We start from the raw sequence: 19,670 nt of genomic DNA, 5'->3' as shown, positions 1-19,670 counted from the left end.
AGGCCAATAGAAACGTTGACTCAACTACAGGGCAGCTTTTGGAAACAGTTGTCCTTGGTTAAGCAGCCCTGGTGCCTGAGTGGAGATAACTGCTCGAAATTTATCATATGCAATGGGCTAGTTAACAGCCATCGAACTTTCGCAGTTAACTCCCATACGCCACACCGCATTGTCAGTGTGTCGATTAAAATGCAAGGCCACCTCATCGTCTCACATTAAAATAGTTTATTTCAGTTGCGAATCTGTAATAATCTTAAAACAAAATGACATCATCAGTGCCTGTTCACAGATACAAAAACAAAAATTAAAAAAAGACATTTGCCAAATAAATTATTTCCCCCCCTCTAAGAGTATCAAAAGTGCAAAATATTGACCTGCTTTTCAATCCAGTCTCCCAGGTTGCATTATTGTATTCGTTCCTGGCAAGCTTTTACTGACCATATATATGTCAGCCAGCACTGCGAAGCTGCTGTGCCCCACACTCAGTCAAGGGGAAAGGTCAGGTACGGTATTTGGACTCTAGGCTACATTTCCCTGTGTTGGAAAGATGTTTCGCTTCAGCTCCTCAGAGTTTTACTTTAAAAATAGCTTGTATTTAGGTTTGTCGCAGAGCAGTGCATTAGCACTGAAAACTTCCTTGCTCTTAGCTCAAGAAAGTATCATGCACAAACTGAGAATGGCCGAGTGCATTTCCTGCGCTATGAAGCAAACCAAAGGGCAATAGTGAGAGCAGTAGGACAAAAAATTAGCCCAGGTTAATGGTCTTGCAGCATCTGGAAAAGGGTGGAGGGAAAGCAGAGACATTCACTTCCAAGCAGCAGAGAGGTCCTGTGACTGGTCTTCTGCGCCAAATGAATAACGTAACTAGCTGGATATCAGAGCAGCGCTACCCTTGCTGAACAGATGCATTCAGAACAGTTGGGGTGTGCCTGAGGCCAAGAAAGCGTAGCTACTCCCTACCAATACAAAAAAAAAAAATCAGGTACTTTTACAAATGAGCTGGTTTGATCCTGCAACTTTGTTCTATGTTCACTTTTATCAGTAACTGAATGGAATCTGTAGCACCCCCAGTTAGCTATTTCCCAAGGGTGTATTACTGTGAGTGCTCTCTCCATGAGACCCACATCAACAGGTGTTTATACACAAGGTAAGAGTCACCCCTCTGTAGAGAACAAACACAAGGCCTACACACCACTTGAGCCTCAATATAGGGTTTAAGTAATGCCTATGGCCTTTTCCTGGATCCTTGGACGGGGAATTTCTTCTACACAGCACACGGGGGCCCTTAGTTTAAAGCCCTAACATTTGACACCAAAGTTTCTGACTAGCAGAAGAGTCAGTAACCGACAGCTTTTGTAAATCCTCCTTCTGGGCCCAATCCGCTCCTCGAGACATTGTTCAGCTGCGTTTAGAGTGTCAAAAATTTTCTGCAGTGTGTCCAACTCTGGGGTTTACAGCACTGTGTTATACCATGCAAGACCCCAAAGGCAGAACTGGCTACAAACATAAAAAATAACCAAGCTATTTCATTACCCAAGCCAACGAAAGCACCGTCTTCAACATAAAGAGCGAAAAGTCAGTCTGCTGCTTACGGTTAGGTTCAGGGTCAGTCTAATGCCTGGGTTTTTCCAGCATTTTATTTTGACATATCTCCTCAGAAGAAAAATCCTCTCCTTCCTTCTCATAGCCTGTGCTCAGCAATCAAAACGGTTCACGCTGCAGGTAGGACTTTACAGATTAAACTCCATTGGTTTAAGTAACATAGGTAAGGTCGGTTGAGTCTAATATTTTAACCTGACAGTACCCTTATATATAAGAGCATTGAGTATTGTTCAAGTGGCCTTTCATTAGTTGAAGCACCTCTGTTCTCCAAGCCAAGCAGAATGCAGCAAGTCACCAATTCAGTGGGCCACTAACTCACCGTTTATAAAGCTCTGAGGACTGTTCAGCCAATCAGGTTACTTGAATAGTCCTAGATCTCATTTGGGTCAGAGGGTGGCTCCCTTGGTGGAATATTGATCCATAGTACTGGGCTGCTCTGCTGGAGAAGGGGGGAGGGTAGTGAGGTTTTTAAGTAAACCCCCATGCTTGTAGGAGTGCTTCACAATATGGTTCAGAATGCTACGCAGGAGTTAATCTCAATCTGAATGAGAGGAAAACTCATGCAGGATTTGGCCATCACGTACCATAACATGACCTACTCGTGTGGAAGCCTCAGATTCCTATCCAGGTCACTTTGGAGAAGTTTATTAAGTTTACAGCAAACATCAGATAAAGTGACTGAGTCTAGGCGGATTAACAGAGAGAAAAAAGGAAGTGGCAGTGTCGCAAGATTACAGTTCCCTGCTTTGAAAAGAAACCTTTCCCTTTTACCTTGACGTTCAGGTAGCAGCTCCTTGTCACTAACAAAAAGCCAGCTCCCTGGGCAAGCCAAAGGGCTGGTAGGAGACTATAATTAAGTACAGTAACTCCACAGCCTAGAACCATTCCAGTTTCACACCGAACCATATGTTTAAAAGAAAGAAAGAAAAGGCAACCTGCATGTTAAGAAACCTTTGAGCTGAGGATAAAAACAAAGTGAGAGAAGCTGAAACTAAGCATCTTGTAAACGTCTGTCTACAACAAAACTAGTTCCACACGTAACAGACGATCCGATGACAGCACTTTTTGGGCAACATAGTTCAAAAATACAATCATTAAAGAATTAAGTTCCTTGATACAAAGAAGTGTCAATATTGTACTAGAGATGTACCATGGTTGTTTGAAAGGTGTCCAAGTTGATTCACTAGCAGGTACTGACATTTTCTTTTACATGTCTACTGGCTCGTAGCAGCTTACGCCTACAATCTGAGGACATGGGTAAAGTTATGGCTCTAAGAGACACAGTCTAAAAATCGACAGAAGCAAAAAGGCATCTGAGAAACAATGTACATTTAAATGGCTCAACATCTTGACAGTATTTACGGCTGTGTTAATCCCCTTCCCGCCCTGCTTATGGCTTAGCTGGTGAAGCTGCTCATGGAACTATTACACAAGGAGCATGAAACATGCAGAGCGCCTACTAGCCCCCACCGTCTGTAAATACCAGCTATCAGTTTGCTACAAGGGAGATACCCCCAACCACACTCCTAAATCACTTACCGCAGGGAAAGCTGATAAATAAGAATGCTTGGTATGAGGCCTTTCAGAGTTGCAGAGGCTGGGGAGATTCTGTAGGGTCTTCCCAGTATCACACCATGCACTATGGGCTAAGCATTGGGAAGGGGACCTGACCTACGTAACAAGTTCATTGTGTTCAGTCCAAACTGAGTCAACGTTGCAAAGAACTCATAGGTTTTCTTCAACTGAGAAAAAACAAGAGACTGGACATAGGCGATGCGGTGAGCAGGACATTAAAGGAAAATAGACTGGGTTTTGTCTTAGATAGTACAGCATTCAAATACAAGAACAATTTGGTACAGAGGACTTCAGTACGTTTCATCTTTCACTCCTAGGTCAAAGATGAAGGAAGATACTTCTACTCACTGGGCCTAGGAGAGTTCATCTAAAACCTACTGTCCATTTGTCATGACTGTTTATTCCTGGAAAGAATTGTCCATAGTTGTCATCTTAAAAAGTTTGTAGTGTTAGAATCTCTTAAATCCCTTCAGTCTAATGCAGGCCAGGATGGAATATAGAACCTTTGTAAGGAACCTTCTAAGAGACGTTCCATCCATAAGGACAACTTGCTTAATTTGTTTTTAACTTGTTTGGATCCTGGACTGCAGGAGGATTTTCCTCGGGCTTCTCCTGTATGTAGCAAGGGGTCATAATCCTCAGAGGACCCCATGGTTCCCCCTTCATCCCCCGATCTGTGAGGCTTGAAGAGGCAGAAGTATTTCTTGTGGCCATTTAGAGCTAGGACGTAACCGGCGTAGTCGCGCTCCAGGAAATGTTTATCATATTGATATGGAATGGGGGCAGCATCCTGGGCAAATTCTAACAAATACTCCAGCCATTCTCTATGCTTATCGAGGCTGAGGAAGGAGAAATGAAGACAGCTGCTCCTGCAGGAGAAGTGAGAGGGAACCAATTTAGACTGTGTTCCAGTTCAGACCAGACACCACACAGGAAACATCAAGGTTAGAAACTGAAGGAGGGTTGAAGTAATTTATTTTTTTTATTGTTTTTGCACAAACTATTGTGACTGACTTAAAGCCCTGGAAAGTGAAGCCCTGTATTTGTCTGAACACAGGCACAGCATAAGTGGCAGTAGAGGGACCTGGAGGGGAGAGTTCAGGCTCCATGGTCCATCCAGTCCTCTCTGCTGAGATTACCAGTTGCACTAGCAGCAGTAGGGAGAACATACATCCATTACAAAGTGGACTGAGCCCACCAACCCATTTAATGTTGGCTATCAAACAGCTACTCATTTAAGCCGCCTCACAGGTGCAAGCACCCACATGAAGGTGAAGATGTTCTTTGGAGCAAGCATGCAAGTATACACGCGACGAAGCAATGCAACAATACACACCCCAAGCCTATCCACTGCGCGACACTACACAGGCCATTAAGAGCATAGCAGAAGCCCAAAGAGGAACTCCATACTGACCCTGTGAATGTGTAGACTTCCAGGGCAAACTTCTGAAGTAGGCTGGTTTTGGTGGGGTTGGAAAGGATCAGAACCACGTTCATGTGACCCGGCCTCAGGCGCACCAGGTTACTAGTATAGGTAACATCTGTTAGCTCAGTCACTTCGACAAAGCCCTTTTTGGGAATCCTGCTGGGCAGAGAGAATGACTCAAGTGAAAAAGGAGCAAAGGACAGTAAATGCACCTGGGCACTATAAGGAAAGAGTGACCTAGTGAAAAGTCACTCAAAATCCATGTCACAATACGGGGGGAGGGATAGCTCAGTGGTTTGAGCATTGGCCTGCTAAACCCAGGGTTGTGAGTTCAATCCTTGAGGGGGCCACTTAGGGATCTGGGGCAAAAATTGGTCCTGCTAGTGAAGGCAGGGGGCTGGACTCAATGACCTTTCAAGGTCCCTTCCAGTTCTAGGAGATTGGTATATCTCCAATTATTACCTTTTATTACCTAATGTGTTGGCTAATCTGGCACAGTGCCGAACCCCTGAAAACTCACACCCCCTATGCCCTCTCTCCAAAGCCTATTAAAGCAGTTTATCTTTGGCCTGCTAAAGATTAAAGATTAGATGTTCTTTGGCAAATCATTGTTTCTTCTCCTTCATCACTCCACGAAGTATTTGTCTAGGCAAACAGGTGGGTTTCTAAGTGACTGTGTGGTGGGAGGAGGATAGATTTTAAATGTAGGAGATGGAGAAAGGTGGGTAGATGGAAAGACGTTGGCTCTACAGCCACTAGTCTGTTGCTAGTTCAAAGAACTTAGCAGTGGCTCCCTTGTCTGACAGATTTCAGTCACAGCTCAGGTAACAGCTACTTTCCAGTTCTCTACCTCGAAGGGGCTTTTGGTCCCAAATATTCAATTTGTTGCTTTCCGACGACTGCCCATTTCCCCGTTCACTCTTTATATCAGCTACACCAAACTCACCCATGCGCTGTTCACATGCTGCCTGTCACTCACACCACCATGTTCACACCAGCTCCATTCCTTCCCTACCACCTACCCACTGCCCTTCCCCAACCTGCCCTCTCTGCCTGGGGGAAAGGCAGTAGGAACCAGACTCTGCCCCACCAAGCCTCTTGAGCAGGAAAGTGGAGGTGCAGAGAAGGCCTGACTAGTGCAGGAAGGAGTGAGCAGGGGAAACCTGTTCTCTTTGCTGAAGGTCGTGTCATTCTTTTCATTCTTTTCAGAGGGATCTTCTTTCTGGGGGAGAGGAGAGTCTCTCTCATCGCTCGAGTCGCTGCAAAGGAGCATTTTAAAACAGGGTAAGTTTCAACTGAGATGCCGAAAGCTGGTCTGTAAGGCTCCAACAGCTGGTCTGGTAGGTACTCACCTGAAAGCCTGAACAATAACAGTGCCAAAGAGAATGAAGAGGGCTGAGAAGATCAGGGAAAGAAGCGGCATCATTTCCCGCCTAAGAGAGAAGGTTTGCAGTTAGTTCCGAGTTCCTACAGTCAACCTCTGCCTCAGGCTTTCAGCTCCCTTCCACCCCAGATAATAGCGTATAATTTTCCCTGAACTGCCTGTCTCCTGTTTGAAGGGCTTTAATGGAAGCTCTCTCATTGTTCCTATCTCCTAATGAAAGGCAGGGAGACAAACGGAAGAATGTTTTTAAAATACCCTAAACGCTAATGAAAACCGCACAGCAAGACAGCCAAGCCAGGACTATTGCCAACAGGAGCGGTGTGTTTTCAGTAGCACAAAATCCAGTGGCAGACCTCAGCTTCACAGCTCAACCAGCTACCCAGAAGATGAGACAGAAGTCAAGCTTCACTGGCCCACAGTTCCTCTCCTTTCTCCAAGAGAAGATATATATGCCTCCTTCTGTCCCCGTCAGATACCTCCATATCTAGATATGCTTTTGAATTTATCCTCGGGCAAGACAAAGGGCTATTACATCTAGACACAAAATAAGAGCTACACTGATATTTTAAATCAGATTCCATACCAGTTATTATGAAATACACTATCCCAGCAGTCCGAGACATACTCTATTGCGGAGTAGAGCCATCGGAGAAAGAACACCTGTAAAGATACAACAGATCAATGACAAGGTGGCTGCTCTCCCCCTACCCATGAAGAAACAAATCAACGATGTGACTATCCCCTCTGCACCCCTTGTCCAAACCAGCTCAACTACCTCAGAGCCCAGGGGCTGCCCCCTGCAGCTGATGCGTACACAGTGAAAGAGTCTTGCCTCTCCAATACTCAAAACTCGAGGCACAATTCCCATCACTGACCACAGTGGTGCAGTCTTAGCCCTGGTCTACACGGGGGGTAGAATCGATCTAAGTTATGCAACTTCAGCTATGTGAATAATGTAGCTGAAGTTGACACTTAGATGGACTTACCGTGGTGTCTTCAACACGGTGAGTCGACTGCTGGCGCTCCCCCATTGACTCTGCTTGCACCTCTTACAGCGCTGGAGTACAGGAGTGGATGGGAGAGTGCTCAGGGTCGATTTATCACGTCTACACTAGACGCGATATTGATCCCCACTGGATTGATGGCTACCCGCCGATCCAGTGGGTAGTGAAGATGTACCCTCAGAGTTAACTAGAACCAGCTAACATAGGTTTGTTATGCCTCTACAAAATTGAGAATACTTACAGGAGCAAGTTCATCATTCAAGTCTGGCAGGACAGTGTCTGAAGAGAGAAGACCAGGGTCTGTTCTTAACTGAGCCAGAAGATCCAAAAGGATGAAGTTATCCTCTTCACTGCCCTCCCAGGCATCTTCCAAGATTTTATAGACCACTCTTCCTACATTATTGCGCCTTTCCAAGATGGCCACCTGGACAAAGCAGTAACAGCACAAGCTTCAGGGAACAAGATACCAACTTGGAAGAAAGCCTTGATGTGTCAAATGAGAATTCAGAACTAGGATCCAGATTAAAAACAGCTATTTCAGTTAATCTCTCACGACACCCATGTCAAAGGGCAGGCACAACATCGGAATGGGAACAAGTATAAAAAGTAGCTGCATGTTCCATTATACCCAATAGGAACAGAGATGAACAGCACATGTTCTCTGAACCCCAGCTCCTGTTCTTTGGAAGCACAACACTTATTTTGTATAGTGTTTTTCCTACACACTGCATTCCACATCACATTAGAGTTAACTAATTAGAGTTAGCCAGAAGGAGAGTAATTAAGACGCATACGCAAGGAGGAAAAAGAGGGACGTTTTCTCAGCAGAGATGTGAAATAAAAAAGTGGGTTTGGTGGTGAGACATAGGAAAGTCATTCCAAATAGGAAGAACTGCCAAGGACAAAGCTCTCACATTAAGAGTGGAGTGACAGAGTGAATGACAGAAGAGAACAGTGCTAAATAAGCGGGAGTAGTTTGGGAAGGAGTAGAGAGAAATAAGGTCCATCCATGAGACTGGCAGGAGCAAGTTCACGGAGGGGTTTAAGATCAAAGAGGACAATTTTGAACTGGACAGTGAAATGAACAGAGCCAGTGGAATCATGAGAATGGAAGATGACATGGTTACACTTTGTACATGTCAGAAGGCAGGCAGTGGTGTTCTGCACATGCTGGAGGCTAGAGAGCTGAGATCGGGACAGATCAAAAAGAAGGGAATTGCAATACACAAGACAATGAAGGTCCAACCTGAGGCAGAGCACACCAACATGCAATACAAGAGGATCTATTAGAAGTAGAGAGGTCTGATCCTGCCCATAGCATGCTCCCGTAATATTTCAAAGAAGCAGCATCAATGTTCTCTCCCCCTGCACATTTTTGAGGTTGGGGTGAAAAAGAATAAAGCTCAGAGAGAGACTGAATTACAGATTAGGCAGAAGGAAAATGTGACACTTACGGCAGATTTCCCCCAATATTTCTCATCATCCATCAGCAAGGCATGGGCAAAGTCTCGCTGACGGTCGTTGTAGATATGCACAAACCTCACGGTGTCTTTCGTGTTTGCCAGAGCAAAGGCCACAAATGCCTCATAGGTCTTAGCAAACTTGTCACCCTCACCAGTAAGTAAAACCACACAGTACCTAGACAACACAATGAAATGGAGGATTCACAGCAGGCCCGGAGATACAAAGGAATAACAAACCCAACCTGCCAGCTAGAACAGACCCTGACGAGCCAGAGAGACACTTCATCGTGTCTATCTTCTTACACACTCCATTGCTCAATGTTCCAATCTCAGTCCTTTCCATCTTCTATGTTCCTGTCCCCACAGAGTTACTGCAAGGTACTCTGTTCAATAATACAAGAACAAGGGGATAGTGAACTGAAAAGTGGCATGTTTGAAACTGATAAAAGGAAGCACTTTCACACAACGCACAATTAGCTTCTGGGACTCATTGCCATGGGACAGAAGCCAAGATCTTAGCAGGATTCAAAAACAGATTAGACATTTAGATGTATAAGAAGAACATCCAGAGTTCTAATACTATATAGAGAGAGACCCCCTCAACGCCTCTGAAAGGATATAGACCTAACATTGCATTATTAGGGGTTATGAGGAAACTTCTCTGGGGGCAGGTTGTTCCATCACTGCCACTGAAGGGCTTCTTGGAAATCTCTGTGAAGCATTTGGCACTGGCCACTGATGGTGACAGAATACTGGACTACATGAACCACTGCTCTGATCCTGTCTAGCAATTTCTATTCTTCCAATAAACCCTTTAATGGACCCCCCCCCCCAGAGAATTAAACGAGACGTCGCCTGTAAGCAGCCACCGGGAGTAGGAGCATATGAAGATAGGAGGAACTCCCATCGCAGCGAGCCTTACTTCCGCTGACGGTGAGACTTCTTCACAGGACACAGCTCACGAAACAATTTCTGGTTGGTGAGTCTGGCTGCCAGAAGGAACTTGTTCTGGGAAAGGAAGTCATCAATGAGCTGCTTTTTCATCTCTCGTGCCTAGAAAGGACAAAGCAAATAGAAGATCAGCATTGTTCAGCTAAACCAGAAGGATGTTCAGCTCTCAAGGAACATGAATGCTCTAGTGTTAAAGGGTCACCATGATGAAGGTCAACAGGCTGTTTTACACAATGGAAGAGATGTTCAGGAGATTGGAAGTATGGCCACTCATGATGGCCCCTGGAGAAGGGGCATTAAACAGCTGTTGTTGCTGAGGGGAAAATAATCAGAGCATCCAGTAATATTAAAATCCCAACAGTCAGAAATTGCAACAGTGACCGAAGGCTTCTGACAGCTCAGCATTTATTGGGGTGTACCTGCATAATAACCTTTCGCTATTAATGCACTCTCTCTGTGAAACCGCAAAGTCTCATGGACTCTCTAAGGAATTCCTCAGAGCCAAGGGTTCTTCCCAGGAGACTAAGGATTTCTGACAAAGCTGAATTAATTAAGAGCTGCCCTCTCTCTGTACAGTCACTGCACCACTGAAACGCAAAGACCTGCCCTCCTCCACCAGCTTAGTTACAAAACTATGCCCCAGTGAAAACCACAACTGTCACCCAGTTATCCTCCAAGTTCAGATGCCTGTTGAAACCTACAGAGCTCCCTTCAAGACATCCTTCTGAAGCTCCAATTTCTGCTCCCATCCAACCCAGAGTTGGTTTGAAATGCTCCACTGACCAACTTCTGATGTAAGAAACAGGCCAAAAAAGCAGTTACTATATATTTTACTTAAAACCCAGACAGACAGACAAAGACGCAGACCACAAAGTGATACCTGAATAACATCGGCAGGCTTCTCAATATGTTCCTTGAAGATCATCATGGTGGGGGTGTAGACGTTGATGTTATATTGTCTGGACAACTCTTCAGTCCCTCTGAGTCCAACATACACGTATCCAAAGGACAAATAATCTCTGTACGCAAAAGCAGTGAGCTAGAAGGAAACAGAGGTCCAGTGCATGTTTACATTGCAGATCATGCTTTGATTCTTCCCCAATAAAGCTTATGGTGACTATTTCCCCCTAGCCTCCAGAGCGCTGTTAAGTCTAGAACAGCCAAATGACATACAAAGTCATCCCATTCCCTTTACCAGGCTTATTACACAGTTCGCTTCTTCCTCATGACAGAGGAAGGTTGGTGGGATCCATGGTTTTATTTTACTATCTAACATTCTATATCTGGCCAGCTGTTTCTTTAGCAACTCATCATCCTCAAACAAACTAGACCCAGTGCTCGAATGGCCTAGATCATTAACTATTTGTGGTGGGAAAGGAATGATGGTTTCTCCCCTTGCCCTCAACCCCACCCACGCCCTTACTTCCACTAGATATCTGTCTATGACAAGAGAAGTAAGTTCTACTCATATTCAGATGTTTAAAATAGTTAGCAAAGGCAGGTCACCTGACTATGCAGTCTCCAAATAACACACATGAAATTGCTGGGTGTTCGGGGTGGGTAATGCTACTTAGAAGAACCATCCAGCCTGTGCCTATACCGAGATCCCATTCTCTACTAAGACAGGTGGATTTACAAAGCTATCCAAATGCCAGAGATAACACACAAACACACACATTACCTTGTATAACAATGGCACTACCGGCATATGATCAAACAGAAGAACATGGGGTTTATTTTCTTTCTTCCAGTTCGACAGGAATTGGACATAATTTTTATCTGTAATCTTAAATGTAAAACAGAGAGTTCGTTTCAACCTCAATACATTCAGAAAACTAAAGTTCAATAAGGTTAAATGGCTGCATTAGAACTGGGTCACGATTTCTGTTTTGTAAAGGACACCTGTGCCCATACATCTTTTCCGGCTAAGGCGATTTGAGCAAAACCAGGATTTTTACACTAACAGTTCTCTCTGCTTTTGCTGATCTTTCCTGACTTGATGTCATAAATTCTCAGTGGAATCATAATCATTTCCACAGTAGCTAACTGGTGGTCATTACTGAGGATTATGACTTCAGATGGGGAATAAGCAAAAAAGGGCAGAGTAGAAGTCAAACAATATGTTTATTTTAAAATGTCTCTAGTGATAAAAAGCTCTGTCTGCCGAAAGGGCTCAATGCGCTCAACTGCCATTTACAGGCTTGATCTAAAGTGTGCTGAAGTCAACAGAATGATACCCAATTCACTTCAGCAGGCTTTGTGCCAGGCCTAAAAATCTGCAGGAGCTGAGAATTTTGAAAATCTTGCAAGAGATACTTATCAGTTTGCAGGATAGGGCAAGGGAGGGGAAGAGACATACAGTGATGGTCTCTAAGGTCATGTCCACACCGGAGCACCGGTTTGGAACCTGGCCATGGCTACCTTCCAAGCAGAGTTCAAACACCATTCCTTAATATAGTTGTAACTATCTCTGGTGTAGTTCCAAACAATATCAAATCGGCACCGTGTGGTTACAAGCCCTAACATAAGGCACATGTACGATCAAATGCTTACCATGAGCATGGCAGTTACCCTAACTCACGTCCTTCAGGGTTAAGTGGGGTATCATCAGTGAGGGGGAGTGTCCTGCTGCCAGCTCTGGCACCTATCTCACCATGCACAGGGGAAGATGGAGAAAAATTCCATCTTATGCGTGAATGTAGTGTTTCCTTCAAAACTGCCTCCAGCATTTATAGCTGTAACGATTTCACTCATCCGAACCGCCATTCTCCCTTGATTAAGGCCATTGCAAATAGCTTCAGAAACTTCTGACATCCCCAAGACAAAGGTCACATCAGAGACTGACTCTGTCAGATGATGTGTCAGAGACAACAAAGAGATCCAAGTGTCTAGCACACACTACCACTTATCAGAATCCAAACACGCTGATCTCCCTGTCACGTACCTTCTCTATGAGGTTCCCTGGAAGAAGGCTCTCCACAAACTGCCTCAGGTTCTCTCGGATGACCGCATTGTGGAAGAAGGATATTTTCCCATTAATGAGTCCCAGAATGGACGGTGTGCTGTGTGCTCCCAGGTGATGTGCGAGGCGTCTCTCATACCCAGCGTGGACGACTCCAATTCCCACTCCTGAAAACGGAAGGCAAATCCAAAAAGAGGGTCTCCTTGACATGGGGGGGTGAATGACCCAAACTCCCTTAAAGGGAATCAGCACTAAGGTGGCTGCTGTTACACAGCACACCAAGAGGATGAATTATTCAGCTGGTACCACATAGTGTTTCCCCTTTTCACATTCCATGGGGAGCTGTATTACTCTGCTCTCAGGAAGAAGTAACAATGGTACCATCTCCTCCTTACTCTTCTGCCTAAAGGTTCTCTATTCAGCACGTTAAAACCCCAAGGAAAAATATCACGTTAAATATACAGTGCAGCAACTTCTTGTCCCGGCACTCTTATTTTGGATTCTATGTCCTCTGTATTGACCATCTCCAGTTATGTAGATGACCCATAAGGGGGACTGGAATTTTCACCCTGAGCAAGAAACACTGCAAGTACTTAACTGGAATCCAAGTATATGTTGCCAGGGTTCCCTGATTTTTATTTTGGACACCAAAATTTTCTCCCATCCTCCTATGTCCTACATGATAGTGGCCTTGACTCTGGTCAAGTTTGGGCGGGCTCACAGCCCCCTTTAGACTCCAGATTGCATCTCAGGACCATTCTTGATATATATCAAAGGGCAATGCAATGTTTATATTGCAGGCCAGAACATAGCAGTACCTGACCATGCAACAATCCTTGGCGCTATTTAGAGTGATGCAGGCACTGGGAATGGTTTAATCACGCTGCAGCAGAAAAGGAGACAATCGCTGAATTTAGAGATGGAAGAGACTCTCCAGACTGCATCTAGTCCATACTCTGCCAGGGCAAGATTTTCTAATGCCTTGTCTCGTCAAATGCCAGCTATCTACAGGGATGGGGCTTTCACCAGCTCCCTTCAGCGACTGACCCAGCCCTACAGATCTAAAGTGTCTCCTCATGTTTTAAACCTAAATTTGTCTTATCTCAGTTTCATTGATGAGGACTGGTGTTGGGAAGAAAGAGATCAATACCCCTCCACTTACACTGGAAAACAACAGAAATAAAGCCATTCACACCACACTGATAAACCACAAAGGAAGTTTGCAGCTGAATTCACATTCAAACACAACCCCCAAAAGCTGAAGTCAGTTGCTGCAGCCTAGGCTGGAAAGCTTTGAGACAGCCTCTCTCTGAAAACACGTTGCATCTTGAGTTTTTTAAATTTGCTTCTCTTACCCAGCACCTCTAGCTCCTGAACAACCTCCTTCCACACAGGCTCAATGTGGATACAGCTGAAGCACCAGTCCGAGGTTATTTTAATGAGGTAGGGCTTTTTGAAACTGTCCGGTACAATCTCGTTCACGTAGTGCGAAAAATGCAGCAAGTACTTCTCATCGGAGGAGTCTCGTCGCTCCGAATTAAACGGGAAGTGGAAAAAGGATTCGTCAAAGTAAAAGCTTTCGTGGAAGTGATGGAACTGGCGGTGCTGCTGCTGCTGAGGGTACCCCTGGTTCTCACCCACGTCTCCGTAACGATCAAAGTTTGATCTCTTTTCCTCATTGGAGAGGATCTGTCAATCACAGAGTTAAGAAGGGTTGAAAAGAAATAAGGCCTGGCTCATGTTGAGAGGGAACTGGAAGGATGACAATTCTCCTTCTTAAAATGATTGAATAGCCATAAGGAGCAGACACACTGGGAAGAGGACATAGGTGCTGGAACAGGGCGTGGGGGGTCTGCAGCACCCCCTGACTTGAAGTGGTTTCCATTATATACAGGATTTCCAGTTTAGTTGAATGGCTCTCAGCACCCTCACTATAAAAAATGTTCCAGCACCCTAGAAGAGGAATTCCTTTTGCTGAACGTCTACCCAGTTGAGCTCCAAGAAAGGGAACTGTCATGTCTTTCACACCTGCATCTCTGGAGCCAAATCCATGTATGTGGCATGGAGTGAGACAGAGTTCACACAAACAAACAGAACATTTATTTGGAGAATTTTGTACAAACCTACTCACTAGCTAACCATTCTTTTTAAATATTAATTTCTGGCTTCCTAGTTCTGTGACGCTGTCTTCCAAATTCCTTTATCATTTCAGTTTCTCAGCTAAGAGGCCATAACAACAAGTCCTAAAACCAACATAGTCCAGAAGACTATTGTGGTTTTCTCATAACGTCAAACATTTAACAGCCACATGAATCTGAAGAGCTGAAGCACTCAGGAAGACAAGCTGCACTTTAAGCGGAAACTGCCGATTGAGCTGGAAGCTGAGAATTCAGTTTATTCCTGGGGACTCAGCATGGTTGTAAGAACAGCATCAGCTGAGATGCCACATGCTGAGGTAGCTGATTCAGGGAGGCTTGGATGAGTGACCTGCAAGTGCTACTTATGCAAATAATATTTTAGAAGTGACTAAAGCTCTCAAGCCATTAATCCCACTTACAACATCACTGGAATATGCATAACGAATATGAAGAGGTGGCACCAGCCTGCTTTGCTGAACTCAGTGGATACCCCATACTCTTTGATTTAATTAATTAATTAATACTCTTTGATTAATTCACATCTCCCCCAATAGCTGGGGAAGTGTTAAATGGATATGCAGGGGGTTTTTTTTTGGTATCAGCAGCATCCAGGGGCTAGTTTTTCCTCAAGAAAACCTAGACAAAGATTCCACCAGCCTACCCCCTGCCATACACAGAGCAGAGAAATTGTTCCATGTAGATATAAGTGGAAAATAGTAAAGGCTACTTGTAAAAGATGAACAGCATTTTCCAGGTTCTAACATACATCCTGAAAGCAGCACAAAGTTACCAAACAGTGTTTAATACCTCATAGGCCTTGCTAATTTGTATAAACTTATCTTCTGCTCCTGGGTCCTTGTTTTTGTCAGGATGCCTACAATGCAAAAAATAAAGAAAATGGATTTTGTCCTTTAGAAAGCATCAGCAATTTATCACAGGGAGTCACAGCGAGCCACAAGTGTTTTCAGCTTCAGTTCAATACTCATACTAAGCAGGATATGTAGATATTAATGCCATTTACTGGTATCCACTTCTTAATCCATCTGATGCAGATTTATGGCAAAAGTCTATTTCTCCTACCCAGGCTGAACCACATAAAGAATTTCAATGGGATTTGAGTGGTGTATGTAAAAACATTTCCTCGGTTTTGAATTTTATTTCATAAATAAATGGTCCAAATGGAGCTAAAAAGTTGATTTAACACCAGGCAGTAAATTCCTTCAGCAACAATCCTACCAATTTCAAAGATGCATGCTCTAGCTGCTGCCCTATATATATATATATATCAGGCAGAGCAGCTACTTGGTACATCTGCAGCTCTATTCTGCATGTTAATAGTTTTCTGTTATAGCATTAGACCACAACCTCAATGCCTAGGTTCTATGAGACCCCAGAAGCTATCAGATAATCATGTTTTTCCAGATGCTGTACATCAGCTCTTCTCTTCAGTGTATGAAACAGGTCTTAATGTATGGTCATAATTTGGCTTAACTTAATTCACTTCCTCTTTTAAGACTCTTGAAAATTTGACTTAAAAAAAAAGCTCAGTGACTAGAAGTTGGTCATGATCAATTTTATAAATAAAAATAATAATAGATTTACTCAGTTGAGTTACTGGGATGTGAACACACTTAACTAGTTGGAGAAATTAACAAGCGAATGCAATCCTGTTGCAATTCCTACAACAACCCTAAAGATATAGCACAGAAGTTATTAAAAGACATTTGTTTCTTAAATTTCTGCCCTTGGTGATTCTTCCTATATGCTATATTTTGTAATGTACAAGATAGAGGGGGAAAGAGTTTCATATTAGACCCTCCAGAGTCTGATATCCAGAGTACTGGATGAAGTGGAAGTTAGTATAATCAGAAAATATTACAGCATGTGCAATGTGCAAAAATAACTAAAATTTAGGGCCAGATCCTGCAGTTCTTGTAGTCAACCTGTGAATAGTCCCACTGAAGTCGACAGGTCATTTGTGTGAGTAAGGGACATGGGATCAAGACTCATACATACAGAACATAATGTATGATTAGCCTTTTACTTAGAATACACATGCAAACAAGATAGCTAAACATTATAGGTCCAATTCAAGAAACCTTTTCTTGAGTAGTACTTACTCACAAAAGAAGTGCTCATGAAACTAAGTACTTCTCTTTCAGGCTGCATAATTGCCCTTTATTAGGAAACGGTTTTCCTTCTCCTTTAAAAAAAAAAAAAAAAAGTTTCTCTCTGGCCAGCAGATACATTTATGCCAGCTCCTCAGCTGAAATAAATCAGTGTAGTTCCATTATGGATTTAAGTTGATGTACACCACCTGAGGCGCTGGCTCACTATTCAGAATATGGTTTTATTCAGCATGGTAAGAGCAAGTATACTGTTGATGGGGGGAAACGGTTTTTGTACCATTTTAAATGTCTTTGTTTTTATTTTGAAGATGATGGTTTCTCTCGCAAATATTTGGTCATTGGTGAAAATAGCTGACTCTAGCTTGCAGAAACCATTTAATATGCAAAATATTTTGATCCACCTACCATTCCCGGGCGAGCTTCTTATAAGCCTTTTTAATGTCAGCCTGGCTGGACGTCCTGCTAACCCCAAGGATTCTGTATGGGTCAAAATCCACTGCAGACAAAATTTGCAGGACCAAGACCAGAACCAGGACCACAACCAACGAGATGCTTAACTTTTTCAGTTCCATTTCTCTTCCTTTAGGCAACCTGGACAGGAGAGTTTCCATATGCATAAGACAGAAGTGCAAAACTAGAGACTGATGCAAAATCCAGGAACCCCTATATTTAGTCCTGGACCACTGGCAAAAGAACTGAAAAACCAAAGGCCCCATCTCCTTCAAACAACCAAGACCAGAATTCATGTCTTATACTACTAAAAAGGTAGGATTTGGGAGAGAGTCTGTTCCAGCCCTTGTATGTCATGAAATATCACATCATTCTAATTATAATTTTGCTTCACCTACAGTTCAACATTTTAGTAGCGACTATCTTGAGAATTCTAGAGTAAGAGACCTGTGCTTTACACCTACTAACAGTTCGCTACCAGTTTTCAGGTATTAAAAAAGCAGTAAACTGTAGCTGTTTCTGCCATTCCATCATCTATTCATTTATCAGGACTAGCAGATACTTAAAGGACCAGTACACTTTTCTAAATGCTAGTACTACACTAGCAATCCAAAACCAAAGAACTCTGGTGGCTGACAGTTAGATGGGACCATGTTAGTTGAGGGGACAATGCCACCGTGAACTCTAGTCAGTTCCAAAAAAGTGAGTTAGAATATTTTCAGGTACTACATCTGCCCCTCAGCCCCCCGTGTTGTGTTTTTAAAACTGTATTTTCCAAAAATTGTTTCTCTCTCCTGTTCACGTATAAGATCCACAGAATCACCTCCTGAAACTAAATGCACAATGACAACCGGTTGACTACTTAAAATGCTGCCAACCACACAATTAAATAAAATGAAAGAATACAAAAAAAACATTTTTAATAATCTGTCACTGTTAGCTTGAGCACTGCTTGCGACAGTTAAGTGAAACCATTTCTCACGGATGGGGTGAGATTTTTAAACTGATCATGTAAATACATTTATTCACAGATGTTACTTATAACAGATTATTAATAGTGGAGATTTTTTGTAATCCAGTTTTTCACTATTTACACACTCTATTTACAGTCTGCAGAGTTCACATCTTGCGCAACGGAAATCAATGCAGTCAGTTTTACCATCCGGTTCTTAGAGCTACAATCTTTGGTCTCCAGACACTATCTAGCAGCGGCTGTTTTGTTTGTTTAAAGAGAAATCCTAACACTGGACATTTAACAGTAAAATCCCCCCCTCCCCCGCCGCCTTCAAAAAAATCACAAAAAAATATTTCTCAGGTTTTATAAAACCTTATTGTTATGACATGTAAATTTGGAGGCACGTGATCTGACAGAGCCGCTGCTGGCACCTCGGGCTCCCCCAGGCAGGGGGCTGCGTGGGGGGAAGAGAGAGGAGCCAAGGGACCAGGAACAGGGCCCCCCCCCCGCGGCACTGGGTGGGGGGAGCGCCGCGTGCTTCCCGACGCTGCTCCCCAGCAGGGCCCTGCCAGCCCCCCCGCCCCCAGGCAGCTCTGGGCTCACCCCAGCCCGGCGCCCCGACTGTCACCCCCACTGCCCCTTGCCAGGCCCCGGGCGGCGCTCGGAGCGCGAGCCCCGGACCGGGCGGGACGGCCCGCGGGAAGGGTCAGCCCTGGATCACATGGGGAAGCCCCTTAAAGGGCCAGCGCCCACCCCGGGCCGGGACCCCTTGCGGGGGTGGGGGGGCGATACCCACCCTGCGCTCCGGGCGCCCGGTCCCCGCTTCCGGCTTCGGCGCCCCGCCTCTCGCCGTCACCATAGAGACGGCGCACGGCTCATTTCCGCTCTCTGCTCCACCCGGTCATAGAGACGGGACGCGGACCATAGAGCAGAGCAGCGCGGCGCTCCGAGGGCTAGCGAGTCCCATCGCGCGGAGCATGACGGGATACAAGCCAAGAAGCCCGGGCTGGGGGACGCCTTGTTGTAACCACCTTTCCTGTCGCGGCAGGAGTATCGTGACGTGATGCCATGGTGGGGCATTGGCCCATGTCATCACAGCACCATGACCTGGGGCGTGACGACATGTCATGATGTCAGCCTGCGTCACCATGTGACATGTCATGATGTCAGCCTGTGTCACCGTTGTGCTGCGTCACCATGTGACGTCATGTCTCGATGTCAGCCCATGTCTCCGTCACCATGGCGCTGCATCATAATGTGGTATCCTGTCATTGCAGGGGTTCTGGAACAATTTGTATTGTGTGTGTGGGCGGGGGGGTTGCTGAGAGCCATTGAAGCAAACTAAACCCTGTATATAATGGAAACCACTTCAAGCCAAGGGGTGCAAGAGCACCCCCCTAAACCTGGTTCCAGCCCCTGTATGTCCTGCTGTCACCATGGTGCTGCTGTGACAACATGTTGCATCACGGTGCCAGCACTTCACCGTGGTGCTGCGTCACCCTGTGGCTTCTTGGCCTCACAATATGTTTTTTTTTCTGCTTCTGCATCTCACCTCCGTCTCCCCTGCTCCTCTGTTGGCATGGTAACTGAATTAGGGAGCTTGACCCACTGGCTGTATAAAATGCCAACCC

The 19,670-nt window shown here is 44.6% G+C and overlaps 1 protein-coding gene across 3 annotated transcripts; it reads right to left on the bottom strand.

The window, feature by feature from the left end:
* Positions 1–210: 210 nt before the first annotated feature.
* Positions 211–18,970, bottom strand: DNAJC16 (DnaJ heat shock protein family (Hsp40) member C16). 3 transcript variants are annotated; one of them, XM_044996080.1, is made up of 15 exons: positions 18,836–18,970; positions 17,040–17,225; positions 15,313–15,379; positions 13,723–14,056; positions 12,350–12,534; positions 11,087–11,191; positions 10,286–10,444; positions 9,377–9,507; positions 8,446–8,629; positions 7,233–7,415; positions 6,571–6,647; positions 5,956–6,036; positions 5,767–5,862; positions 4,592–4,762; positions 211–4,046 (listed from the first exon to the last, which is right to left on the bottom strand). In XM_044996080.1, the coding sequence occupies exons 2-15, from the start codon at positions 17,204–17,206 to the stop codon at positions 3,647–3,649; spliced, it is 2,340 nt and encodes a 779-aa protein (XP_044852015.1). In that variant the 5' UTR covers positions 17,207–17,225; positions 18,836–18,970; the 3' UTR covers positions 211–3,646. The 3 variants fall into 3 exon arrangements, 2 of the variants coding, with proteins under 2 accessions (XP_044852015.1, XP_044852014.1); XR_006574682.1 differs by lacking the exon at positions 18,836–18,970 and having other exon boundaries at positions 211–2,847; positions 3,142–4,046; positions 17,040–17,241; XM_044996079.1 differs by lacking the exon at positions 18,836–18,970 and having other exon boundaries at positions 4,592–4,759; positions 17,040–17,241.
* Positions 18,971–19,670: the final 700 nt, after the last annotated feature.

The sequence above is a fragment of the Mauremys mutica genome, chromosome 21, assembly GCF_020497125.1.
Source record: "Mauremys mutica isolate MM-2020 ecotype Southern chromosome 21, ASM2049712v1, whole genome shotgun sequence".
NCBI lineage: Eukaryota > Metazoa > Chordata > Testudines > Geoemydidae > Mauremys > Mauremys mutica.
The sequence above is the reverse complement of the archived record's forward strand: the minus strand, read 5'-3'. Positions and strand labels throughout refer to the sequence as shown.